The sequence below is a fragment of the Solanum lycopersicum genome, chromosome 6 (genome assembly GCF_036512215.1).
Source record: "Solanum lycopersicum chromosome 6, SLM_r2.1".
NCBI classification, from domain to species: Eukaryota; Viridiplantae; Streptophyta; class Magnoliopsida; order Solanales; family Solanaceae; genus Solanum; species Solanum lycopersicum.
The window spans coordinates 49,086,255-49,112,966 of record NC_090805.1 but is presented as its reverse complement, the minus strand read 5'-3'; the positions used below and the strand labels follow the sequence as shown (position 1 = coordinate 49,112,966).

The window sequence follows — 26,712 nt, the reverse complement described above, 5'->3', positions numbered from 1 at the left end:
TTTAGTAAAATAATCAACTAGTAATACGAGAAATAGGGAATAATACATTTTTTTAAGACGGACTATTATTACTACATAATTGAATTACAAGAGTATCTTATTATTTTCTTTTACTTTAATTTTTTTGGTTGCACGTACACTCCTAAACAATATGAGTTTACTATTACACTCAGAACTTAAAATTTTGTATTATTTAAATTCTCTGAAATATTTTGATTCGATTTTTGTTGTTATTTTAATGTAGTTTTCTGTGGCTGCTGTTTTGGTGTCAATTCTCTGTACTTTTGATGAAATGACATGAACAAGAACAATAACTTACTAGTTTTATATGCTAAACAGTATGATTTCAGAACATCAAATTACTATTAGATGTAGAATTGAAAAAAAAATTAACATATTCTCACAATGGAGTTTACTGATAGTTATAAGAAACAGAAATATTGTGCAAACTATACAGCTGAGACCAATGCAGAAGACTGCTGGCATGACAATTGATTGAGTCAAAGAATAGTCACTTTGTAAAGCTTTTGCACTCTCTATATAGGCATCACCCATTTTGCCTGTAGCAAGCTTATATAAAATGTAAGAAACAAAAAACAAATTGAGATGATATACAAGATCACGGTTTCACTAGAACTGCTTTAGAGATGTCCAGATGGTTAAGACGACATGTTGCAAGAAGATATTCAGGAAGCTCCTCCGGGGTGTTGGCCTGTGAAGAAAGACATTCAATTGGTCAATACGCGTTCCAGGAAGACACTCTATATGCTTTGTCATACTCATTGAAATTTGATGCAATTGTCAATATTAGCGCCTTACACAATCCAAGCCATATATGCTTTAAATGGAGAAGGGGACATGAACATTTACCTGGACAAGAAACGCCATTTCAATGACAAGATTGTTTAGATATCCAACAACAAGGCTTACAACTCCCCTTGCCACAGTAGAAGAACCAACATGGATATCAAGCTGAAAGATCAAAAAACTTTTTTAGGTCCACTATGAGCTCCGACGTAAGAAAATGTTTCATTATGGAGGGTTGATTGTCAATGCAAGCAAAGTTAAGTTCACTTATTATTCTAAAGATAGTTAAATTTTGACCTATAGCTTTGTAGAACTATCATGTTAACATATAAAGGTAATACTCAAATTGTCACATGAATCCACAACCAATTAAAAGCCTGGTAATTTTCTACCGAACAATTACAAGGAAGCTGAAAAGATGCAGAGATCTGAAAAAAATGATTCTTTTCGAACCTCTCCTTTTTTACTTACTGGCTCAATCTAAGCCAATTGAGAAAAAACTTTTATGAGTTCAAGAAGACAGCTCTCAGGCGCAAGAATTTAACAGTATTCTACTTTCGCCTAGAAAAGATATAGAGCTTCTGCAGTAGTGGAAGTAGTTCATTTCCAAAGATGTTGAAAATGGCATCAACTATTAGTAGCTAACATGCAAACAAAATTAAAGCATCATTTCCTGTAGAAAAATTCTCTTGAAATTACCTCCAAGTAGTTCTTTCCCCGAAAATAATTAATTTCAAGTGCTGGACCTACTAGGCATGCTTTCTTTCCAACACTCTGCTTGACTATCCATGGTCCCTGACAAGTAAATAGAAGTAAATATTTTCACTAACAATCCACAATCCCTGATGTTTTTAGAAGGATAAAATTATTAAGTACTATGTGCAATGCTGATTAAAGCACATCGTTTCCAACCTAACAAGCAAACAAGAAAGCTCAGAAGCGTTACAACAAAAGAAAGGGACTCTCAGATGACATGAATTTTGAGAAAATAATTTATGTATGCATTATTCATCTGATCATCTCTTTGAATTTCTCCATGATCATCAATAGACTTTCTTAGGTCGTTGCAAAATTTGACCACTGAGAAGTAAAAAGTATCATCGTTTTGAAATAGATAAAGTAAACTGGGGTAGGGTTGGGGGTTTGCTTAAAGATTTTAAGTTATATTTACCAAAGAAGGGTTCAGTTTTCCTTTTAAGATTGTGAGATCAACTTGTTTCTGTGCAGTATTTATCTGCAAGCTCAAAGGTTATTAAGGGACAAAAGTGCTACCACCAACCATTCCCAAAAACATGGATCCAGTGCAAATGCCACAAAGACTGCTGCCATGCCATAGCTCTTCGCTAACTCATTAAAGAACTTAAATAAAAATAAATATTATTAAACCTTGTAAAAAAAGTGATTATGTTCAATTTCAAAGATCGGAATATAAACCTTGGATATGTATGGTATGAGCTTGAACCTCGAATTTCTAAAAGCATCATCCCCTTTGACAAAACTCTCCAGCAAGGGTGCGTTTTCAATAGGAGTGTCCATCATATAATAGAGAGCAAGACTGTATGTTGTTGAACCTGGTACCTGAATGTAAGGCACGTTCAACTAAATGACTCTCTGGAAATCCAAAGGAAAGCAGAAAAGGTATATATGAAGGAAGCAAGAATATACCTGTATATTCACAATGAAGAAAAATTCTGGACCACCCTTAGCTGCATATTTCTGCAGATAAAAGTTGGTAAACAGCAGGTTTATAAAACGACATGTGTATATTATGTTCATTGTCTTCACATAGAATAAGAGAAGCAACCTGAACAATGCTCCCAGGGCGACCACCAAGATCATCTTCTCGCTTGTCAGACTTCAGCCAATCTGCAGCAACCATTTGCATCAATGTGCCTTTAGCCTTAATCTGTAACAGAGCCACACAACCAGTAAATGACATAAAATTAGGACAACACACAACTTTGAAATACAATTTCGGACTAAAAATTTTTTGACATGAGTTGGGCAAGAACCCAGAGTGTCTCATGCAAACTACCATAGCAGACAACTAGCCAAGAAGCCTGCAGATTTTTGAAGTAAAGTTTCATGCCAGCAGTGGCAGACCCAGGCCAACAAGGCTTGAGTACACAACATTAAGGAACTTTTGAAACCCCTTAACCTCTAGATAAAACCTTGACATAGAGGTGTCAATACTTTTATTTATATTTATTAAACCAAATTTGACCTCTATATACAATGTAACTATATGTTGCTTGACACCCCTCGACCAAGGATGGGTCAGCCCCTGCATGCCGGTAAAGCCATTTTAGACTTATTTTATTGACAGGAATCACAAACAATGGAATTTTGTTTAATGCAACTTAACTAACACTCGATTGTGGTACAGCAAGATGTGGCTTTTGTCAAGTGATATCAGTAGGTAAGGTTCAAAAATTAATCAGACAGCAGGAAAATCAAACCACAGGTATCAGTTTAACAAAGGGAAGCATTTCCAGTTTCCAAGGTCAAATAAATCAGAGATGGACAACACAAAAATTTGAATTAGAACATGCTTATGGGAAAAATAAGACAGCTATGAAATCCCACCTTCTTACGATCTTCTAGATAAGTCTCTCCCCGAATAAGAAAAGTTGACGGATCTGTTTGGGCCCAACTGCAAGGCAAATTAAAAGTTGGATCTTTTGGAAGAGTGGACCCATAGTGGCACAACAATGCATCTTCCTTTGCCTTTTCATGCAGATCTACATAACCTCGCTTGTGAACTGAAGTGGGAAAGGAATATCAATCCTCAGAACTTCAACATTTCCATTAATTAAGTTTTCTGAAAGAGCATACAGATCAAACTCACCAGCAAGATCATGCAACTTTTTCACAAAACCAGCAGCGGATGATAATTTGGCATGCCGTGTGTCCTAAAACAAGAAAAAAAACATAAAGATCATTCTAAAGGAAATCCTAGACGAACTGATCTGCATTCTGCAACAAGATGATGGGTAGGCAAGAGGGGATAAGGTCCAAAATGGACTACTACATTAGGGTTTAATGAAGGGAATCGGGAACTACTAGAGAGAAATGAAGCTTTTCTTTGGGGGTGCGGGTGTGAAAATGAACTTTAATGTATTAGCATTATCGACGTCCTAAGACATGGAAGTCATAAGAGACTGCATATTTATTGGATTCAAGTATATATGCCTTAAAAACCTGATAAATATATAAACTAACCACAAAAAAATATAAGGTGCCATTCAAGTAGAAGATAGTTGAAAGAAAGTTTCACATCTTTCATTAGTAGTAGCAATATATAGACATGCTTATATCATGAAAGTCATGCCTCATGTAGCCTCCAGCATTTCTGAAGAGCTACTAGCTCATAGAATAGTTCCCAAAGATTATGGTTTAAGCAGGTATTACCTGAGAGTACATCTCTGGGCCAAAATCAGAAGGCCAGCCGTCTTCCGATTGGTCATAATCAAGTGGTTCAGAGACATCAAAAAACTCATCTGATGCATCATTTAACCCCATCAAGCTTGCATGCTCAGAAGGTGATTTAGCGACCTCTTCTTCCATATCTGCCATATTCTTCCCATTTTCCACTCTGGTTTGTATTTCAACCTTAACTTCTTCAATTTGGTGCAGTCTTTTGTCTCTCACATGCTCCTCCAAAAAATGCGAGGACGAGCAATCTCCTAATTTTGCTATAAAAAGCTCCCTCAAAGCTGTAAATGCAATAGTACATCACAGATTGAGCCCCCATGAGCAATCATAATGTGCAAACATGAATAGAAGTAAAAATATGAAACTAGATCTCGCAGTAAAAACACACCAGCGAGTCTCCCTAGCATGTGGATTGTTATATATCTGGCTGAAGATGTTTGTAAGTTAGACTTCCAGAATCTCCAATCAATAGCAAGCATATGCTTGACTACTGACTGCTTCTTTTGATTCACAGGTGATATTACATAGCCTCCACCTGCAATGATTAGCAAAGTATATCTATAATGTGCAGTACAAAGGGTAGTCTTGTGCAGTAGAAACATATTACTAATGCTATGTAACAAATAAAATTATCAACCATGCATCATTAAGAGAAATTAGGGATCCATGCATTCTACCATGTAAAATTACACATCCATAACAGCTAGAGTGTGACTAATGAACTTTATACTCGCTCTACGTTGTAGGCATACATTACTTTTAAGGCAGGCGCGAACATAGCCTTTCTGACTTGGACACTTCTGATGAAACACCGAATGGTATAGAATAACTGCAAGAGTAAACAGATAGGTAATGCTCAGACCGAGCAGCTTAAAAAGCAGCCAAAACCAATAAAAAAACATTGGTACCATATGTTCCATCATCCTCCCTTCTCCAATAGCGCTGCAAAAGAAGATCTCTTTTTCTCATACTCCTGCAACAACTTATGTCAAATATAAACCCTAACAAAGTACAAACAGTTTGGAAAGTGAATATCATGCATGTGCCTGACCAAGGTAGCCAATCTCGACGTAGAAGCTTATGAACAATATCTGTGTGACCATCAAGGTGTTCAATGACACTACCCTTGTAATGACAGAAATCCCATCTGCAGAATAAAAAGCATAACACTATAAAGATACGATGAGTATATAACAGAGATCCTATCTGCAGAGTAAAATACAAAATACTTTAAGGATACAATCATTTCTTATTTTCAGTCTCCCGCACAGGAAGGCAATGAAAGCTGCACTTAGATCAATTTAAAAATATGCCATCTAGTTGACATCTAAGCAGCTATATTCTTTTGTGCTAGACATATTCTTTCAAGAACTAAGGAGCAAAGAAATGCAGACATATTCTTTAAAGAACTAAGGAACAAAGACATGCAGGCAGCCCTTTGTACTTATCCAAGTCTTAGTTATACTTTTAATACAAAGAGATACTAATTTTAGTAGCAATGAAGTATCCGCAGTTGAAGCTTGTATGAAGATTTAATGTTGAAGACTTTGCAACTCACTCCGATCTTGAAGGACCAAGTGACATGAGTGTTTGAAAAATGGCCTCTGAAGTTCCATCAACAACACCAACAGCCATTATTGCAGGGTGATCGTTCCACTGCACAGCATGGTAAAAGTTCAGTAACATGAGCTTGTAGATTTACTGCCTTAGGGGTTGATAATATTAGGTTACCTTCCCATGAGATTTCCTATCCTTAGCTTCCTTAAATAGTCGAAGACCTGCATACCCAAGTTATTTAAGGACAATTGGCAAAAAAGAACAACAAAAGGAGAGGAAGCGACCATTTAGCAATGAAAAACAGAGAAATGATCTTAGAAATGTTTGTAAGATAAAGCCAACCATTTCTCCTTCCCTGCAAAAGAACTAAATAAGGAATTGAAAGAACTTCTGAAAAAATGACGCAGAAAAATTGTAAGAGAAATTCTTAATGGACCCTCAAGGACGAAACAATTATCATAAGAGCAAAAATCCTACATGCAATTTCAGCTTCTCAAACATAAATATCATTAGAACCTACCATTCTGACAGCCAAATATTGTCCAGGATGAGGGTGCAACAACATCAGATGTTGTAGCATCTGCCACTGAGGATGAACAGTAAGTCCAATCACTGGAATTCAGATGATGAGATTTGTTGGAACAATTTAACCTGTGTGGCAAAAAGAAAAAAAAAGAGAGGAGAAATTAGCAAGAGACAAGCATCAGATAACAGAGCTTGTACAAAGAAAACATATTTGCAAGATCCTTAGCAGAGTAACATATTAATATACCAAATCAAAATACCTCAAAGACTGCGAGTCACGCCTTGGACCATCAACTGTAGTTCTTTTATTCATGTCTGCCTACAATCATTCATTATCATCAGTTGCCAAAGAAAGGAGACGTTAACGGTTCATATTGATTACTATATACCTTTAAAGCTGCTTCCTGCAGGGCCTGGATCCATCTTGCTGCCTCCTCAGGACTGTTTGCTCCTAACTATTGATTGTAATTTTTCTTTAGACACTGATTAGTCTCAAAAATTAAAAGCTGAAACAGGGGAAAGGACGATTTCCACACCTTCAACTGATCATTATGATTTGAGGCATTGTATAGAGTGAATATGAACACAACCTGGGAGAATGCAGAAGTAACAAAACCAGAAAGTATCAGTAAAGAAGTCAATGCATTAAATGATAAAACTCAGTCTGAAAAAAATAGTCTTTGCCATGTATTGGAACTGGGATAAGAATCATACCTTTCTTTGGATGCTCTCTCTCCCATTGTCTGTCACCCTAATGCAGGAATCAATAACAGCACTTCTAACAGGATCCTACGAAAAAGATTAAAAAAAAAATCAACATGATATATTACAGGGAGTCATAATAATATGGCAAACGAATAATTCCAAGAAGGCACTAAGTATGGGATGAAGCATCTCTGGTGCTAATATGGTTATATGGAGAGGGAGAAAAATAAGAAAACTTTTGACAGCTTTGAAACCACCATCTTATAGCGGCACTTATTCGACTATCAATGAAGTAATATGCAATTCAAGATATTTAGGAAGTATTTGAAAAAAGAAAATGTCCGGACTATCCAAATAGTAACTAAGACAAACAAATCGAAACAGAAAATACTACATTAAAAAGAAATATACCCACTTTCCTGACTTAGAAACATACCTCTTTCCTCTTTTTGGCAACCCCTTAATTCCAAATTTCTACATAAAATGCTTAAGATCACAAAATTAAATGACATTTTTGTACATTCTACGTAGATTTAATTTAAGACAGCTAGATACTTAAATTTTATAAACTTTTTGCCAAGTTAAAATGAGACAAACAAATGAAATACAAATATTAGCATGGAGCTCGGGCCTCGAGGCTACATGCATCCACAATGTACATGTGTGCGCTAGTAACAATTCCAAGCACATTTGCACAAACAATTGGGTGCAGCATTACTTGCCTCTTGATCAAATTAAAAATAGCACAGCACACTGGCAAATCAAATTACAAGTTCTTAAAAACTACTTATCAATTAAACTTAAGCCACTTATATCAAATGCTAAACCTGTAAAGTTCACAAAACAACCATTTAAACACACAATTGAACTTTACCCAAATTGTTTATCAATTAGCATACAGAGAGCGAGTGAGAGAATGATAAACCTCAATGTTTGTAACTGGGTTTGATTTATAGCTCTTCAGAAGAAGATCGTTAAGAACAAAGTAGCGTTTCCTCGAATACTGAAGCCCAAACCGATTAGACCGAATGAGATACAACCACCCTTCCATTCTACAAGAATCGTTCTGGGAAACCCCCATTTCAAAATTTATTCAACACCCACTACTCAGAATTACTCCAGGATAACACTTACGCTTCAATTTCCCCGACTTATATATCAAAATTCTTCAAAGTTCAAACAACACTTACACTCCCATATACAAAAAATTATTGTTCGTATCCCTAAATTCCGGTTCAGTGAAATAGTGAAGAAAAGTTAAATGGGAATCAGAGATTCAATGCATTAGTATTTATGTCTTTGTATGATGATTGATTTGCCGGTGCCGGTATGGGCTCTCTCTTTCTCTGTATTTTCTCTCAAACTATATACTCGGAAAAAAAGTTAAAAAGGCAACTGAATTTGCGCGTAAGAGAGACAAAAGTTTCGAAGCGGAAATTATTTGAAAAGTTATACGACTGTTTTGCCCTTTTTTCTCACTATAAGTTAAATATTCTATTTAATTTGAGAGTATAATTGAAAAGATTAGCAGGATAAATATTATATATTACTCGCTCTATTCCATATAAGGTAAATTTGTAAGTTAATGAATAATTATTAAGAAAAATATTTAACGATATAATTTAAATTGTTAATTATAATTATTTTTGGTGAAATCATAAATATAATTTGATAAATAGTGTGTTTTGTCTCTTGAAAAATATAAAACTTCATTAAAGGAAAACATAAATATAGAAAAAATTCAAATATTTATATTAAGCTTTAAACAATTTAATTATTTTGAGTAATTAAAATAACTCCAATTAATATAGGAAGGAGTATACCGCAATCATGTGATTATTTATTACTACACACAAGGAGGGATTGAGTATTTATATCTAGGACTAGAATTAATCTTCGATGTAAGTTACGTAAAGCTATACTTTTATCTTTTGCCTAGTAATATTATTCATATCAATTAAATTCACACAAATTAAAGATATTTATATTAGCGATGAAAGAACAAGTGAAAAAAAAATTAAATAAATTAAAGACATTCACCTTATTAAAATATCATTCATTTAAAACAATCCAAGCGAAAAAGGCTATATTTGAACCATTTACATAACTAATATTTTTGTATTTGTACTAGCAGTATAATAAATGATAAAAATTGATTAGTTTTTTATATAATAAAGGAGCAAGTTGTATCTTTTTCCCAATATTATTGTAAAATAAAGAAAAAGAAAATCACATTAATTAAGGACTTATACGTAATTTTAGTCTAGCTGAATCAGTTCAATTCAGTTTATTTTATTAAAAAAGGCACATTAATTAGAACCTATATACGTAAAAATGTCTAAAACTGAGAACGTGTTTAGGTGGGTGTCTCTTTCATTTTCCTCTTTAGTTATTTGGACTAATTGTCAAAATAAAGATGCAAAGTGGTAAACAAGTGAACCTTAAGTGTAAAGGTCAATTCGATAGTTAAAACTTATAAGTTCACAAAAAGATAATATTCAATGATACAAGTGTTTTATAAACATAGTATATTTATTTCGATTTTTTTTTTAAAAAAAATATAGTATCGAATAAACCATCTATTCCTTGTGAATCAAGCAAACTAACATTTTTAGCTTGTTTTAATGTGTGGGGCATTCTATTTGTAAATCTACTATTTTACACAAGTAGCACAGTACAAAATTTATTCTCAATTACATATATAGGTTTATTTAGTTTTGGATGTGCAAAATAAATTATCTATTAATACTCTTAATGGTATGATCTATTTAGAAATAGAAACAAAATAAAACAGGCCGACTTTACTCAAATTGTAACTATCTATTCGATATTTAATATTCTTATCATTAAATTCACTGTCTTTAAAATTATAAATTCACATATAATATTATTACAACTTCAACAAATATTTAGATATAAACTTGTGCTATGCGTCAAAAATACTAAATAATCCGACAAAACGAGTGCGAAGATGATAGAAGTGATAATACGAAGCTAGGTCTACTGCCTTGGCTCGTTTGTATATCGGTTTACTAATTTGTTCAATGGAACTCCTCTAGACTTGTTTGAACAGTATTATTTTTTAGTCCTAAGTTATTTACATTCAAAAACAAATAAAATATCATAGTATAAAAAATTAAAGAAAAAAAAACCTTTTTTTTTAATATATCGATGCCCCACATAGGTCATTTATAAACAGGTAGGAAACCCATCACATTTGATCTCCTAACCAAATAACATGTTTTCAAGATGATACCACAAATATACATTCACACTCTCATGTCCCTCCAAAATATTGTTGACAAAAAAGACAAAAAAATAATATTTAGAAAATTACAACTTTGAAGCTTGTATTTCTGTGGTCCTTTAATTATCTTGTTGACATTTTACGAATTTTGGAAGATTGCAAAGTTAATTAGTACATGTTAGAACGGATATTTAAATTTAAATGAATAAATTAAAACGAAAGAATTGAGTACATTCCTGTGCTATCGATTAAAGTGGATTCAAAAGTATTATATTCTATGAATTTTCACGTGGACAAAAAAGTCAGAAAAACAATCTAATATTGTATGGAAATAAAGTCATTTACTAAAAAGATAAGGAGAAACATTAAATTGGAAGCATTGAGTTGTTTGACCCAAAAAAAAATAGCTGTAGAGTGATTGGCTAGTTATGGCGGTAACAGTAGCAAAGTCGACCTTGCGGGTCGTAGAGAAGTAGTAAATACTCTTGTATTTTTAGTCTAAAGCCTCACAAATTTATTTTTTTTCTAGATATAGAGTTACATTTATTAAAACGTATAACGTGAATTTTTTATTTGATCTAGTTCCAATATGAATACAATTACAGGTAAAACTCGTGAGATGGATGAGAGGATCTATGAATTTAGACGAACTCACTAACTTTTCCATAAATTCTATATTTTGTATTAAAAAATTAAATAAATATATGTTTATTAACGTATGAACTCCCGAATAAAATTGATTTAAAACGCTCAAACTCATAATCATCGCTTCGCCTCTGAAACATTAAAGCATCACTTCGAATAATTGACAGTGTAAGTCGTTTCTGTATAATATCCTACTGACAATAACTTTAACGCCATCAAAATCATGATGTTGACAATATATATTTGATTTAAAATCTAATACTCCTATATGGATGCTTTTAACTTTAATGGCATTTTAATTTTATACTAATCTTCTAATATTAGAATGATTTTTCCTCTGTATGGAAGCCTTTCAAGATAAATAAGACATGCAAAAGGGAAAAAAAAACAATGAGCTGGCATAACTTAAATTACATTATCACAAATAATAAATGAGAACCAAGTTAATTATGAGGATTTATAACAATTTTTTTAATCCAGAAACTGACACTACAATACAAATCATTTAATGCAACCATTTTTGATTAAAGTCTCTTGGATCCGCAAAAACAATAAAATACAGTAATATAAATCTTTTTCAGCTGAAAATTTTGGTTCCAAGGTGACCACCCATAACAGCGGGACAAACAAATTTTAACAATATAGTAATTTGGTGTTCAAAGTTTACCATAATTTAACCCTACAAAATGCTATATGAAAACTGAGAAGCATTATGAGACATGATGGTGAAAATATTTACTAACATTTTAAATAATATAGTAATATGAGAGCTAGATGTGTATAATGTTTAACATGAGAGCTTAATGTACTAAACATCTCAAATACACGCAGTTATTTTACAACAAAAATTTAGAGACACTTGTGTGATTATAAATTATCTCATACAGAGTGATGTAGAAAATAGGAAATGGAGTATAAGAAACAGTATTAGTAATTCAACTTCCCATTTAGTAATATAGTTTGCTTTATAGCAGAAATTTACTTCCTTCGATTCTATTTGTACTTGTTAAGTTTGCCAGTAATAGTTATCTCTAGATTCTTGCCATTTCAGACAATTATTGCAGTATGGTTCATGAGTAGTTACCAACAATATATATTAATGACTTTTGACATCACAATTCCTGTATCACTATTTATTGCATAACAAGTCAACCAAAAAAGAAAAAAAAAACTCCCAATGTCATCAATTACTTGTAACAATCATATTTTGTCGTTTTCATATGTTAGTCTTGGTTTATACTTTCAATAGATCTGGTCCTTCAATTTTTGTCAATGTAACGTCTGAATAAAAACAAAAATATAATCTTCTCTTCCAGGAAATAAATGGTGAGTTCGTCTTAATGTATTAACTTAAATCAGAATCGCAATCCCAATTTCCCTCTTTTCCAGTTAATGCAATGAACCAGAATATTATGTATTCGCCGGTATCCAAAAATGAAAATATACAAAGAAGGATGAAGGTAAACAACGATCATGGGCTATATAAGATTTCATCTAGTATCATCTATGCACAGGAGGTGTTCCAATGTCTTACTGTTTACGGTCCATGGTCTACAGAAATATGGCTGCTCTATAGTAAAGCAAATATTTATAAAGAAGAAATACTGGCAAAATGAATTAGGCTTACCTAAAACAGGAGTTAAAAAAAAGGGGGTAAAAGAAGCAATTTACAAACAAGTTGTAGGCGATGTTATAATCTGGTTTTCCCATTTAGTGCATAATATGCCTTATCTGCACTGGCTAATCGATCCTGAAACATTGTCCACTCATTTCTGCACCTCACTCTTACCTACAAAAAGGAAACAAGTAACTAAGATGTGATGAAATAAATGGGCAATGATATTTCTCAAACTAGATTTTAGCTGAGCCGCGGATTTGCTTACCCCTTCCCAAGGGGCTTTACCATTCTCCGAGCTACCCTGTATGTTATCATGTGACAGAAATCGTCAAGAAAAAACTTAAGAAATGATAACAAGTCATACGAAATACAAGGGAGTAATGAGTTAATAGTTGCAGAAAACAACTTCAGCCTTGGAATGTATAGGGAAGCAAAACCAGCTTTAGCTCTAACGAGACATAAATCATCTCACAAAGTGGCATTCTTGTTTCGTAAACCAATAATCTCCTTCCTACCTAGAAATCTAAAGAGACAATGGATACTAAAGTTCAGTCATCCTATGAGTCTGCCGCCTTCAGAGGACTCTTCAAGCTAGAGTGGTAGGTTTTTAGATCTATCAAACCTTTAAGCAAAATCATAACTGCAATAATCTGTTTTTTCTTTTTTTTTTTGGGGGTGGGGTGGGGGGTATGCAGAACAATCCAACGACAAAAAGTAACTTCTTTATCTGCTTCTTGTCGTTCTGCAATATGCACTAAAACTAACATAGGCACTTGACACAACAAAATTTAACATGGAATTAGTAGTAGAGATTCAGTTATTTATTTTCTGGAAATGGACATTTACTAACCTGACTTCCAAGGGAAGGAATAACTTGATGCACTATCCATTGTGAATCCACTACACCAATTTTTTCATGTGCAGGCTGCATAAACAAATAAAAAGTTAACTCTTTACCAAAAAATAAGTAAAAAGAAACTAGGTTTTGCTAAATGGTCTACCATACTTCAAATTAGCAAAACCTCTACAATACTAGAGAGGATGGTTTTAAATGTTCATAATGTTATCAAAGTCTAAAGGGGCAGTACATACACAAATAGAAACTACTGACCTCTACACATCTTCTGAGAGCGAAATCCAATCCCCATCCATGCACCAAATCATTCTATAAGAAAACATCAAGTGGAAGCAGAGCTGTCACTATAATAGTACTTGTATTTATTAATGCACTCATGACCACTGTAAATGCATTCTTGAAAGGATCACAATGAATACATATCCCAATTGAAAGAACTACCTGAATCATATGCCAAACACATCGCCATGCTTCTCGAGAAAATACAGGAGCCATTATTTCCACGAAACTGAAAAAACAAATAAGGAAAAAGATAATTTGCAGGCCAATGCTAAAAGTACCAGATGGTGCACTTGTGTACTGGCCTTCTACAAATCAATTTCCCAAAAATTGCTATGTGTAGAAAACCAAAATAATACTCGCTGACTAGAAATTGCCTGAGTATTAATTTACGAGAGGTTTATTTGCTCAATCATAAGTTTTTAGGAAGAAAACATGTACAGAAGATGTCAATTCAACATTTTGCTAGGTTAACGACAATACATTAATGGCATGCAGTTCTACTCGTAACATACAAAAAATTCTCCAATCTTCCTTTGTCTACCAAAATTGTCATTTCCTAGCTTCTGAAAATTGAAAGTGTGTCTTGAATTAGCGCCTGTCTCCCAAATTTCTGCAGTCATGACTAAAAATATAAACATTCATGATACAGCACAGACCCTTGAATTCTTCCACAGACGTACAGAAGGTGTCAATTCGATGTCTTGCTAATGTAAATGACAAATTGTCATCCACAATACATTAATGGTGAGCATTTTAACATACAAATACTTGCCCCCATCTTTCTTTGTCTACCAAAATAGTTGTTTTCTTGCTTCTCAAATTAAAAGAATGATTTCTACAGTCTGAATTATTAATCAACAGCGCCTAAGTCCATTAAATATCTACATATATGTGTTAGTGGATAAGTATAGATTTTCTCCAGCTTGCACATTTTAAAATCTCTGAGAGAGAGTGTGTGTGTGAGAGAGAGAGAGAGAAGGGGGAGGGGGGAGAGAAAGAGAGAGAGAGAGAGAGAGAGAGAGAGAGTACGCTGCACAAGGAGGTAACCGTGGATCACTGCACCAGCCTGGTTTCTCCTCTGTACTCCTGTTTCAGGCCACCAACAATTCTAAATGTGCATGAACACAAGCTAATCTCTGGAGAGATTCAATCCTAACTATTGGGGCCCAGAGATGGGAACTGTCAGAGAAAGATGGGAGACAGCAACACAAGGGACTTACTTATGAACTTCTCTATCACCTCTCCTCTTTGTCATCTGCCATGTTAGACCATTGTTGGGTTCAAGACCTGGCTGAGAGATCTCTAGTCCATGTTTCTTAACTAGCTGAATATACCTGTCATATTCAGGTGCCTAGATTAGGTGGAAACGGAAGTGACGAGTAATCTCTCACTCTTAAGAATGAGAAGTTATTGAAAAACAACCAAAAAGAAACACCTACTTGTCTGCATTGAAGTGTTCAACCCCCAGATCTTCGTCCCAGATAAATACATAATCATAGGCAGCTACGACATCAGGATGCAAAAACCTCTTTGCATACCACCTGTTAAGGGAGATAGAAAGACCCACAAAAGATTATGGAACTACAAAAAAATATACCAGTCTAAAATCCTATTTAACACCTTCCCTGCATCTTATCATCACAAACTCAATAGAAGAGTGTTATACATGCTAAAGGGCTGCCAGCACTGGTAAAAGTTCTGAGGCATATTTCTTTTAATTCTTGCATCATTAATGGGAGTTAGAATCCCAAAGATTGTTGCATAACTAGAAAGTCTTACCATTTTGTCTGCTTCCTAATACTGATATGAACTGCACGCTTGGACCATTCGAACTGATCCCATTCACTCGTTCGACCATCATAATGAAAAAGCAAAATTTGAAAATCCTCTGAAAACTAACCAACATACATAAAATAAAAGTCAGTGTGGATACAACATAAAAAGAAAATGATAATGATGTATGATATCACATTCAATGGATCAGCCTCTTTTTGTAACCTTTTTAACGCAGGCATCGATGTTGTTCTTTTGATCCAAACCAACTGTAAATGTCACCAAATACTTTGGCTTATTCCTTAGATCCTGAAATTCCACCACATTTATAAGGCTACACAGAAAAAAAGGAGAAAAAAAACTCCAAATTTTACAGAGACTAATATTTTATGCCATTAGAGAGTTGTCCTCCTATCTGTTAACAGCTTTCCAGAAAAGGATACAAATACTGCACTTCTAATGAAGAATTCTCAAATCATTCACATTATTAAATCATCCACATTAAAGTATATCAGATGTAAAACTGGTCATTTCCCTGTAACAGAATACCGAGCCGGAAGCAGATGAAGTGGACATAACCATTTTTAAAACTATTTTATATTTTGTTTGATAACATGGACATGTGACCATATGATGAATAGCAGCTCAAGATTGCAGAATAACTGTAGGTATCATAAACCCTACACTGACCAGACATTCTTTTCTTTTTGGACAAAAAAGTCTAATTCAATGACTACAAGCTACTCTTTGCATCATACCTCACTTGGATCACCCCACAATCTTCGTAGATAGAAATCTGATTCAGGGACCACGATCCCTGGTGGCAAAGACTCTGCACCGCGAGGATTTGTTGGAACATATATCTAAGAAACAAAATCAACATCATCAGTAATTGAATATGAACTTCACTATGTTCTGGATGCCACATCTACTCTGCAATTAGAACATATATCTTAAGACCATTTCTAAATGGGAATATCATGCATTTATTTCTGCATTTTTCGTAAAGTTGGAAGAATCACCATATTAGCTTATCTTGTAACAAAACCAGTAAATAGAGCAGACTCGGCAACTTCAGATTAGCAGTGCATACAATTGTAACAATGTGCCACTAATCAGTCGTGCACATTATCTTCAATGATATTATTTTTTAAAGTTCAATTTACATGACAGAAAAATCCACTTTGACAGTCGAGATAAATAGATGACAATTTTCTTGAACACTTCTGTAAACGATCAATGATGTAGCGTTCAATAGTTCTTCTGTATTGTTTTTTTTTTAAATTCTGTTAGTACTTTCGGTATAGTTTCTGAATCTTGTCATATTGAGTTCACTAGCGTAACTCCAATCTAAAGTTGGTTCACAAAAAGCAATTGTGTCACATATAATTGCACACTGTAAGTTTTTTCCATCTTGACCATCAAGCAACTACTGATCAAAAACAAAGTCCTGATGTTCTTCCAGCTAGCAAGTGCATTTTTCATATAAGTGTTTTTCTGAAAATAAGGGCATGGAATGGACAAGGCGAGAAAGAAAAAGGTACAAGGGCCCCACTCCCCATTTAAGTTCATCTCATGCCAACAATATAAAAAATATAATGAGAAGTAGAATTTCTCCATATTTCTAGCTGGCATAAGAATCTAGTAGGACTATAAGACCTCTACAAAGTATGGGACCCTAAAATAGCAGAATTAGTGTTGAACTCTGCATCACTGCCAAGACAGAGGTTTATTATGTGGCTAGCAATGCAAAATAAATTGCTTACGAAGGGCAGGCTGTTGAATATGAACATTCAGGTAGATGATAGGAACTGTTCCCTGTGTCAAGCTGCAGTATTAGAGACAAACAATCACTTGTTTGTGGAATGTGAGTATGCTGTCAAAGTGAGAGATGCACTAGCACAATGGTCAAAAATTTCAGTCCCGACAAGAGATTTGAAGACTACACTGGAGCTGATCAGAGTGAAACATTGGAATTAAGAAACAAGTGATAGCTGCTATTTTGGGAGCAATAGTATATCACATATGGAAACCCAGAAACTGTACACAGTTCAAGGAAGTACAGGTACAACATAGAGAGATAGTGAGTACAATCATTTGTTAAATCGTGGAGAGGATAGAGATGTATAAGTATACTAAGGAAGCAAATAGATGTAGAAGTTTTTGGCAAAAATTCTGGAATTAGTTTGTTATATTGTTGAAGCCAAACTTTTTTTTTTTTGTGCAAGGTAAAGTTTGTTGAAGCCAAACTTTACTACTCCTTAATAGATAAGGGTGGTGAGGGTTGGATGAGACCAGTTCTTGTATGTGGTGTTTTTTGTTAATGGTAATATTCACATTGGTTGCCAAAAAAAACATCATTAAATTATATTTTCGATTAACTGGTATCACCTATGTAACTACTTTTTTCTCTAAAATGAGTCTCAATATGTGTGACTCATCTTGCGAATAAAAAAATGAGAGACTTTCTTAGCTGGTGTTTAATATTTTATTGTGCAACCACTAAATGCAACAAAAATGCAGATGAATCCATCCATAAGGAAAGATTGTTTTGCTGGTCAAACTGACACCATTAGTAGTTAAAGTGTGTTAAAAAGCTTCTTTTAAACACCTTTTTCATGAGCATACAAGTGAATCAACATAGTAACGCTGCAGGGAAGAATACATAATTTAAAGGACTTGAAGTGAATAATAAGTACCTTTGGTGTTAAAGGGACACTGCCAAGATTTTCAGGAAAACTACGTCCACTAAGTCTTTGATGACCGTCATTGAAGGCTACATCAAGAGATGATAAAATGCTTGAAGGTAAAGACATCTGCAAAGGATCCCCAAGATTATACTGATGACAGGGGCATATTACTCTCCACCAGGGAGACCATTCAAAAGTAGGGCCGACGTACCTTTGTTAGAGAAACAGATGGAAACGAAATGCCAATGAAATATCCAAATACCATTCCCATGATTGTTGTTATTATTAGCCTGACACTGTCATTTGATCTTTTGAAAACCCCAGTGAACCTTAAATAACAAAGAGGGTATTTTGTAAGCTAATAATGTAAATAAAACAAAGAGATGCGGCAACTAAAACTCGGTAAAATTTATCACAACGGCATATCTTTTGGCCTACAAACCTGCGGTGAGAGGTTACCATTGTGATAATAGTTGCTCAACTCAAAGGTCATGCACTAGGCAGAAACCAATTCCTTGAGCAACCCCAGAAATGAATATAGCATCATCCACTTTCAAAAGAGCAAACTTGACATGCCTGAAAGAATAAAGATACATTACTCGGGGCGGTGTATACAATCCATACCTACATACTACACTAAAAAAAATTCCCTCTAAAGGTTTGATAAACTGTTCACAATTTTAACTGAGGAAGTCAAAAATTAATTGAAAATCCTCACCAATTTAACAGTTGTTGAACTTGTATTTCAGTTTAAGAACTGTCTAGTTGGTCTCTCATAGAAAATAACTGTAACTTCAACTTATGAATCTTATTAGTTTCCGATCAAATGGGCAAACAAATCTTACTTGAGCTATTGATCTGGGCCATAAAAAAACCCTAAGACCCGTCAATTAATCAAGAATACTTTAAACTAACGAGTAGAACATCAAAAATGCTACTTGTAATCAATGTGAAAACCTCAATCCCCATATAAAAATCCAAAAATTTGCAAAAAAAACTATTAAAATGTAGTTCATTTTGTCAAAAAAAAAAAAAAGGAATTACAACCAGAGATCAAATCCCGAATATAAAGCCCTAGAATCCAAACAAATTAAGTGTTTTTCAATGCAGAACGCAGCATGTAAAGGATCAAAATTGATGAACAGATGAAGAAAAAGTGGGTTTTGAGAGTCTTACAGGTTTTCCCGATGGTTTGAGAGAGAGATTTCGATGGGTATCAAATTTCAATGTTTGGTTATATTGTGGGACGAAATGTCAAATATTGAAAAGTATTGTTCCCCAGAAAGAGGATTTGTGTAATCACTCCGTACCATACCATACCGTCCCTTCCCACACAATATATAATTAAAATAAACTGACTTAATATTTTACAAAATTTGATCCAGATAAATTTATATTATTGAACATCATTTATTAATCAAAAAGTACATATTAACCATCCTAAAATGGTAAGAAATCATTTTTTAAATAATTGAGACTTGCTCCTTGTTTGGACGGTTTATATCGTTAATTTAAATATAATATCTACTTAATTATTATGTAAATTTTATTATATCGCATTAAATTCAGCTTTATCAAAGACACAAAATCTCGTTTTGGGTGAGGATAAATTTATTGTAATTGTGTTATTATTTTAATACCTTTTTTTCATTTTATCTTTAATTTGTTATTTAATAATTTTTTTTATTTTTAATAGTAGTTCTGCTTTAATTATAGATTTATATTCCATTGTTAATATGTGATATTATGTAATGAAAAAAAACAATAAACAACGTTGAGATATTATATTATATTATATATAATATAATATAATATTTTATATATCCTGAAATAATACGTAATAACTATCCAAACAAGAGAGCGGGTAAATAGTCTTTAATTGCTATGGAAGATTTCTATAATAATATACTTCAATTTTTCAGTTTAAGAATGGAGACACACTGCCTACATATGTAACTGATGGCTTACCAACAATTAAGAGGTTGCTCCGTATAAATCTCACGAAGAATTTGAGTTACAAATGATCAATTGTATTTTCAATGTTGAATTTGAATTTTGCCTCTTCTTTTTCACGTTTCGATTGAAAATTTTGATAAAGTTAATGAATCTAAAGTTTTAAATTTCGAATTAAAGAAATATAATTACTTTAATTATTGAAAACTTTCATAAAGTGAATGAATCTAAACTTTTAAATTTCGAATTAAAGAAATACTCCTATAGTTATTTTAATTATTAAAATATGGGTTCTCTTTTGATGTGGTATTGTGTAACACCAACATGTGTAAAGCTTGATGATAATGTACCCACGTGGTGCCCACAAAAAATTTGCATGTCTGCTTTCTTAGAACACAGCCTGTGATCCACCAAAGAATCATATGATTTGAAAAAAAAAATACAAATAATAATAATAATAAAAAAAAAAAATATATATATATATATATATATATATATCATAGTACAAAATTAATGAAAGAAAAACGAATTATGGATTAATTAAGTGTTCGACATGGAAGAGAACATAATTCTTTAGTAAGCTTTTAATTTTGTTGTTAGTAAAATATGTTCCTAATGCAAGATGTCTTGATATAACCACAAGGCTTAAGATTTAAGTAGTTTTTAAGTGCGTAAATAAATTACATTTAGATATTTGAATTATAATTTTTCACTTAAAATACATAATACAGCATTATCGTATTGTATATTCAAATTTTGGAAAATGTTTTACGTGTATTTTAGAAGTTGCTTATGTATTAAGATTTAAACATAAAGTTGAAAGGTTAAGTAGAGTGCACAACCACTACCTGTCCAAAATTGTTAGCATAAATTGATTGAAATCAATATTTCAAAAACTCACGCAACAATCAACATTTAGGGATTAAATTACCTTTGCTCTTTTTTGTTCTTGTTTATATTTGATACTTAATACTCTCTCATTTTCCTTTTAAATCATGCTTCATAATTAAGTTAGAAAAAAATTAAGCAATTGTTGTCCTAATAAAATGATAGATAGTTTAGTAAGTATTAACATTTATTTCTAATTGCCTCAAGTAAGTTTATCATTTTTAACTTACATAAATATTTTCTTTGAAGTCAATATTTTAACAAATGATAAATATATTCATCTTTTATTTTTAATTTGTTTGTTAAAATTTCTTCTTCAAAATCAGATTTTATAAAGTAATGCAATGACAAGAGTATTTAATCAACGCATGAGTTAAAATGTGTATGACTGTTGCATGAAGTGATTCTTGGACATGCCAAGTGAACAAATGTCTTACTATTTTCTCAAAAAATTTCTTTCTTTATCGAAAAAAATTGAAATTAAAAAGAAAAAAAATACTTCTTGGAATAATTAATTATTTGAATAATCATTACGGGTTTCTGGCCATTATGACTTTTTTGTAAGTAAGTTAAAAAGAGTCTCATAAATTCTATTATTGTTTTTGTATCACACGAATCTATTGCTTTTTTGGCTATTTTTGTGCAATGAGAATCTTTTGAAAATAACCTCTTCACCTGCATAAAGTAGCTCGTGATAAAGTTTGCTTACCGTCTATCCTCTCCATATCACACTCGTGAGATTTTGCTGGATGTATTGTTTGTTGCTTTTCAAGATGAATTCAGAGGGTCAAGGAAGAGTGAAAATGAGAAAAGAAGGATACATACAGTGTGCAGATAGCCACTTTTTGGCTGTTACAATGTTAAACTATACAACTCTTAGTCCTTACTTAAATGTATAACAATAAGGAAAAAAACTTATCAAATAAACCTTCAATGATCTATAAATGAAAGAAGAAGAAAAAAAATTATGAATTTTTTAGAATTTTGTACAATGTGAAGGTACACCTGTCTCATGGTTCACAGTTACTATCTCTGTTTGATTGCATTTAAGAATATCCTGTCCCAGTTTTGCACCAGCTGCCTTTAAGCCCTTGAGAGAAACTGGTTGATTAAAGAGGTTTAATGAAGGTAATCTTGTAGCTGCAGGCATTTTTCCATTAGGTAGAAAGTTTCTAAAGTCTTCTTTTAGCAATGGCACCTCAAAATCAGCCTTGTTATGTTTGATCACATTTTCTTTAGCTGCAATATGTGCTCCTGGTTCCATATGATTAGTCGAAAAGCTTGTTTGATTTGGAAAATTCGGATAAAGTGTAACGTACCCTCTTAAGTACATCATGTCTATCAAGAACTTCTTCCAAGATGCTTGCCAACCATTGGTTCTTGATCTTGGGATTTGTACAGGATTCTGCTTCGCGTCTTCTGTGAATCTCATGTTCATGTAAACGTAGAATTCCCGCCATTGCTTTGGGAAAAAAACTGCACCCCAACTGCAAGGTAGCTGGTGGAGATAAGGTGTGTTTGGATGGATGTGTTTGAAGAATTCTGTTGCATTCCATTTAGGCCTTTCTTTTACAACTTCCACTAACCGTGGAGTGTAAAGAGAGATCGAGGAGAGCTCAGGGAGAGATATTTCAGGGTCATAGTGGTAGGATAAGAGCGCATATTTGATCCAAAGGTAATAGTATGGGGAAACTTCAATGTCATCTTCAAGTAAGAGACCAAAATCATCGTCCGATGAGGGGTACCAACTCTCACTAACTGCTCGAATTAGGCCTCCTTGAATGATTCTCCTTCGAAGAATTTTGGGTCCATGAGGCCAATTGAATGAGTTGACAAGCTTTAGAGTTGCCTCATCCACCTTGCTATCCATGTTGAAAGTTATAGGAACTTCTTCACCAATGTAGTATGCATCACTTAGAGACTTGAGAAGCCTTGCAAGTGAATTAGCTCTGGTTTGTGTGATGATATTCACATGAATCTTCATACGGTTCCAATCTGAAGTAAAAAAAAACGCGCTGTTCAGAAATCTACACAAAAAAAAAGGGAAGTATTTAGTGTAAAATACATTAAGTTCTTACTTGGCAATGCTGTTGAACGAATATCAGCCATCCAAAGAACCTTTGACACCGATGACTTTGGAAGAAGAACGAGTGTTGAACTATTTGTGTTAGCTTCAGTAGCCATCTTCAGAGCTTTCTTCACGTTAGAGTCTGTATCGTCTACTGTGATCACTAAGCTAGGATTGTGAATTTTGATCAGTCCTTTCATGCTAGCATACACTGCTTGAACAACAGGCACTTCTGAATTTGAATTTCCTGATAAAGCACCAACTCCTAGATCCATAATCTTGAATCTTTTTTCCTTGCATACTGTCTTAGGCCACTTCAAAGCTGCTGCAGCATCTTCACAAGGGCAAAATTTGCCTCCTGAGACAACGATATAGGCCTTTTTTCCAACAGTTGAACTGAACTTTAGCAGAAGAGGCGCAAGAGCTTTAACTTCATCGACAGAGTGGGCATAGAAAAGCACATCGATTTTTTGTGGATACATCGCAGCCCATTGTGTCACGTAGCCAGTAGAAAGCACCTTCCACCACTGATCATCTCGTACTTGAACAATGTCTTTGAAAATTACAGTTGTTTCGGATACATAGGCAAGCCTATGCTCACTGTCACCCCAAGTGTCTTTATCTTTTGGATCAACTGGTAGCACAAACGAAGCAGCATTTCTATACTTCTGAAGCTGATAGCTGCAATTTTTAATGAAATTGAAGTCATTATAAGTTCTTATAAAGTTCCTTTATTTTCATAAAGCAGATTAAAAGCCAAAAAGAGGATTACTTAAGGATCAAACAAGAGAGACACAGAATATGCAGGACTCCAATAGTATAATACTTTTTGCAGAAAAGTTGATCATTAAGAAATCAAATATTATTAGGTGAAGAATATTCTTTTCTAAAGTGCCTAGAAAAGAATAGACATTCTAATGATCAACTTGCAAAATGCTAATCTTTATCAGATAACAATCTAGTGGTACACTATGCATTATCAAGTGGAGCAGTCCTAGAATATTGACATTTTTTATATCAATATATGAACAAAGTTATATTACTTTATGTAATGTACTCATTAACATATGACTGACTCGCAAATTTATTATCTTTTCTTAAATGAAGAGATTGATGAAATTTCTGAAAGTGTACATATGATTTACTGTGTGAAATATTTTGGCACAGAAAAGTAAAGCCCGTTAAAGTACATACCTTAAGTGCAAGTCTTCCCCTGTCATGAACGTAAATGGTGTCTCGATAAAGAGTGTCTTGACAAGTTCAGCAGACATAAACCAAGAACTAGAGAGGAAATCCACCTGAACAATTTTGTTCACTGTGATGTTATAGGCAGGATCAGGTAAATACAGCCCTGCTTCCTTGGATCGAAACTTCCTATAGCTCGGAAAACTAGAATCCTTCTGTCTAAAAGGCAAAATCCTACCAATGCTGCCCAAAACAGAATTTTTGTACTTGTCTGTTCCTGCAACATGTGCAAACATTTGCAGCATCTTTTTCCCCGGGATCATGTCATCATCGATGATATATACAAGGTCAGCTTCTGTTTGTAAGGCCAATTGGAACCTTCCATAGTACTTGAAATCATAGCTTGAACTGATAAAGCTTATTCTCGAGTCATTATATCTATGAACAATTCTCTTTAAGGACTGTTCATTTGGACTTCCAAATGAGAGCACCCAAGCATGATGAAATGGGAGGGTTTGGCCTAGCAAAGAGTCAAGCTGAGCACAAAGTGTTTTCCTCTTAAAATGATTCAAAATCACTGTGATTTTTGGCTTGTTTGGACCGCGCAAATCCCATTTGGACTTCATTGCCATCAGTTGAGATAGAGTCTCAGCACCAAAGGACTTTCTTTGAAAATCTAGCACTTCTTGATAAAGCTCTGTCTTCAACTTGATCATGACAGCATCGTTCGACTTCTTCTGTACAAAATCAATCTTCTCATGCTCACAAACTTCAGAAGGACTACTTGGTTGAGTACTTTCAGCTCTAACAACTGAATTAGCTTCCTGATTATAACGAGTAACGACGTGAGGAGGGATTATGAATTGCTTCCATTGGTTAGCAATTCTTGTAGTCCAACTAAAATCTGGTTTAGACCTTAAATCTATAGAGGGGCTCATGTAATACAGAAGAAATGTAGCATAAACAGCAAACATGAACTGTAAACAAGTTAACAAAGTAACAACCCTTGAAGAACCACTCTTTTGTTGTCTCATCTTACTTTTGTCACTCAACAATCCTTCTAAAGAATCTCCACTTCTCATATCAAGATTCCTAACTAACCCCATCAAAGTTCATCCACATGAAAACTATCCACCTACAAATATATGAAGTGAAAAGCAACTCTTAGAAGAAAAGGAAAAAGCACAATTCAAGAAAATTGTTATCTCTTAGTACAACACATAATACAAGTAGACTTAAATAGATGATTAAATGAGCTTGTTCATTGGATCTTGGGCAGAGACAAAGTGTGTGTTCTAAGTAATAAAGTGAAGTTGAAGAATGGCATAGGAAATGCAGCAAAGGTCACATGGGATTAACACTTTAAACAAATAATATAAAGCAACGCGTTACCTTAACTATATGGTTAGTGTTCTTATAATTTCCCACTAATTAAAAGCCGGCTTTGCTGCCACAAAAGAAGGTTCACCCCTGCATTTTTGGTGCTCTAATCTTTGTGGTTACACTAAATTAATTTACAACGTCGTTAAATTCATAAAAAACTATTGTACTTCACTATTAATATAGACATAAGTTATTATACCGTAAATAGCATAAAGATATGGTACTTTTCGATTTTCTTGAATCCCCTCAACAAAATCCTTGCTAACAAAAAGAAAATACTTTTGTTTATGACCATGATGTCTGGGTCAGCTTTCGCACACCAGTACTAATTTTATGAGATACGTGCTACCTCCCACCAGCAACAGGTATCAGGTAACAAAGGAATACATACAATAGGATACAAATATGAAGAAAAAAGAAGTGCTAGGTAGAAATATGGATTTACCTTGGAAGTAAAGAAACAAGAAAGAAATAATAGAAATGAATGGGGGACGAAGAAGATTTGCCTTTTAATTTCTTATTCAGCAAATTAAGCTAAAGCAAAGCCTCCAAGGTAAACTAAAAAAGTTGAGTAATAATGAAGAGATTTATATATGTGGGAGAAATTAAAAATGGGTTGGCAAGGATTGACTTTATTGGTTTGGTACATATATTGCCTTCTTGCCAAACTCTGTCAATGTTGAACACAACAAATCTTTGGTCATGGACTGATTCTTTTCTATCGTAAGGGCCAATATTGGTATACATTATCGTCTAGTTGAGTGTATAAAAATAATATTAAATAGAGTGCATTAGTAATGCATGTATTAGTTATACTTACTTATCCGTTGTTAGATTTGGTATATTAAAAATAATATATATTGCGTAAAAATATCTATTTACAAGAGCAATACACTCCTCGATACACAATAGAATATATAACTAATTAGTTATACATAGCATGAAAAAATGCACCAAAGAAGAAATTACTAATACATATAATTAATGCATGCATTATATCAAAATGTGATACTCTTCAATATGGTATGATGGAAAATATCAGAAGCGTTTCTACTCTAATGGTTATTAAAGATCATAAATCTAAATTAATCAAAC

The 26,712-nt window shown here is 33.6% G+C and overlaps 3 protein-coding genes across 6 annotated transcripts; all 3 read right to left on the bottom strand.

The window, feature by feature from the left end:
* Nucleotides 1-344: 344 nt before the first annotated feature.
* On the bottom strand, nucleotides 345-10,342 carry LOC101263218 (protein ENHANCED DISEASE RESISTANCE 2). Its single transcript, XM_010324098.4, has 21 exons — nucleotides 7,955-10,342; nucleotides 7,039-7,113; nucleotides 6,861-6,914; nucleotides 6,714-6,779; nucleotides 6,585-6,643; nucleotides 6,320-6,450; nucleotides 5,974-6,020; nucleotides 5,801-5,898; nucleotides 5,294-5,389; nucleotides 5,151-5,215; nucleotides 5,000-5,071; nucleotides 4,631-4,777; nucleotides 4,219-4,523; nucleotides 3,656-3,719; nucleotides 3,394-3,569; nucleotides 2,612-2,713; nucleotides 2,473-2,523; nucleotides 2,242-2,385; nucleotides 1,507-1,602; nucleotides 871-972; nucleotides 345-712 (listed from the first exon to the last, which is right to left on the bottom strand). Exons 1-21 carry the CDS (start codon nucleotides 8,108-8,110, stop codon nucleotides 620-622), a joined length of 2,199 nt encoding a protein of 732 aa, XP_010322400.1. The 5' UTR covers nucleotides 8,111-10,342; the 3' UTR covers nucleotides 345-619.
* Nucleotides 10,343-12,376: 2,034 nt separating this feature from the next.
* On the bottom strand, nucleotides 12,377-19,523 carry LOC101263523 (uncharacterized). 2 transcript variants are annotated; one of them, XM_069298830.1, is made up of 15 exons: nucleotides 19,317-19,523; nucleotides 18,583-18,716; nucleotides 18,352-18,469; nucleotides 18,150-18,266; nucleotides 16,209-16,313; nucleotides 15,676-15,759; nucleotides 15,457-15,572; nucleotides 15,117-15,218; nucleotides 14,898-15,011; nucleotides 14,707-14,763; nucleotides 13,837-13,903; nucleotides 13,651-13,704; nucleotides 13,390-13,464; nucleotides 12,805-12,840; nucleotides 12,377-12,710 (listed from the first exon to the last, which is right to left on the bottom strand). In XM_069298830.1, the coding sequence occupies exons 2-15, from the start codon at nucleotides 18,600-18,602 to the stop codon at nucleotides 12,612-12,614; spliced, it is 1,164 nt and encodes a 387-aa protein (XP_069154931.1). In that variant the 5' UTR covers nucleotides 18,603-18,716; nucleotides 19,317-19,523; the 3' UTR covers nucleotides 12,377-12,611. The 2 variants fall into 2 exon arrangements, with proteins under 2 accessions (XP_069154931.1, XP_069154932.1); XM_069298831.1 differs by having other exon boundaries at nucleotides 18,859-19,376.
* A 2,262-nt stretch (nucleotides 19,524-21,785) lies between these two features.
* LOC101258666 (uncharacterized) lies at nucleotides 21,786-26,238 on the bottom strand. 3 transcript variants are annotated; one of them, XM_010324101.4, is made up of 4 exons: nucleotides 25,627-26,238; nucleotides 24,244-25,369; nucleotides 23,060-23,730; nucleotides 21,786-22,976 (listed from the first exon to the last, which is right to left on the bottom strand). In XM_010324101.4, the coding sequence occupies exons 2-4, from the start codon at nucleotides 25,338-25,340 to the stop codon at nucleotides 21,958-21,960; spliced, it is 2,787 nt and encodes a 928-aa protein (XP_010322403.1). In that variant the 5' UTR covers nucleotides 25,341-25,369; nucleotides 25,627-26,238; the 3' UTR covers nucleotides 21,786-21,957. The 3 variants fall into 3 exon arrangements, with proteins under 3 accessions (XP_010322403.1, XP_010322404.1, XP_069154930.1); XM_010324102.4 differs by having other exon boundaries at nucleotides 26,063-26,183; XM_069298829.1 differs by having other exon boundaries at nucleotides 25,817-26,177.
* Nucleotides 26,239-26,712: the final 474 nt, after the last annotated feature.

Bases quoted from the DNA above. Each gene is read 5' to 3' on its own strand.
- LOC101263523 (XM_069298830.1), bottom strand. From the start codon at position 18,602: ATGGTAACCTCTCACCGCAG. The intron at 18,267-18,351 runs GTACGTCGGCCC...GATCCTTTGCAG, and splicing joins CATCTGTTTCTCTAACAAAG to ATGTCTTTACCTTCAAGCAT. The intron at 15,219-15,456 runs GTAAGACTTTCT...CTCCCTTAACAG, and splicing joins ATTAGGAAGCAGACAAAATG to GTGGTATGCAAAGAGGTTTT.
- LOC101258666 (XM_010324101.4), bottom strand. From the start codon at position 25,340: ATGGGGTTAGTTAGGAATCTTGATATGAGAAGTGGAGATTCTTTAGAA. The intron at 23,731-24,243 runs GTATGTACTTTA...TAAAAATTGCAG, and splicing joins GGGGAAGACTTGCACTTAAG to CTATCAGCTTCAGAAGTATA. The intron at 22,977-23,059 runs GTAAGAACTTAA...TTTTTACTTCAG, and splicing joins TCGTTCAACAGCATTGCCAA to ATTGGAACCGTATGAAGATT.
- LOC101263218 (XM_010324098.4), bottom strand. From the start codon at position 8,110: ATGGGGGTTTCCCAGAACGATTCTTGTAGAATGGAAGGGTGGTTGTAT. The intron at 6,780-6,860 runs GTGTGGAAATCG...TACAATCAATAG, and splicing joins ATCATAATGATCAGTTGAAG to TTAGGAGCAAACAGTCCTGA. The intron at 5,390-5,800 runs GTGAGTTGCAAA...TTTATTCTGCAG, and splicing joins CTTGGTCCTTCAAGATCGGA to ATGGGATTTCTGTCATTACA.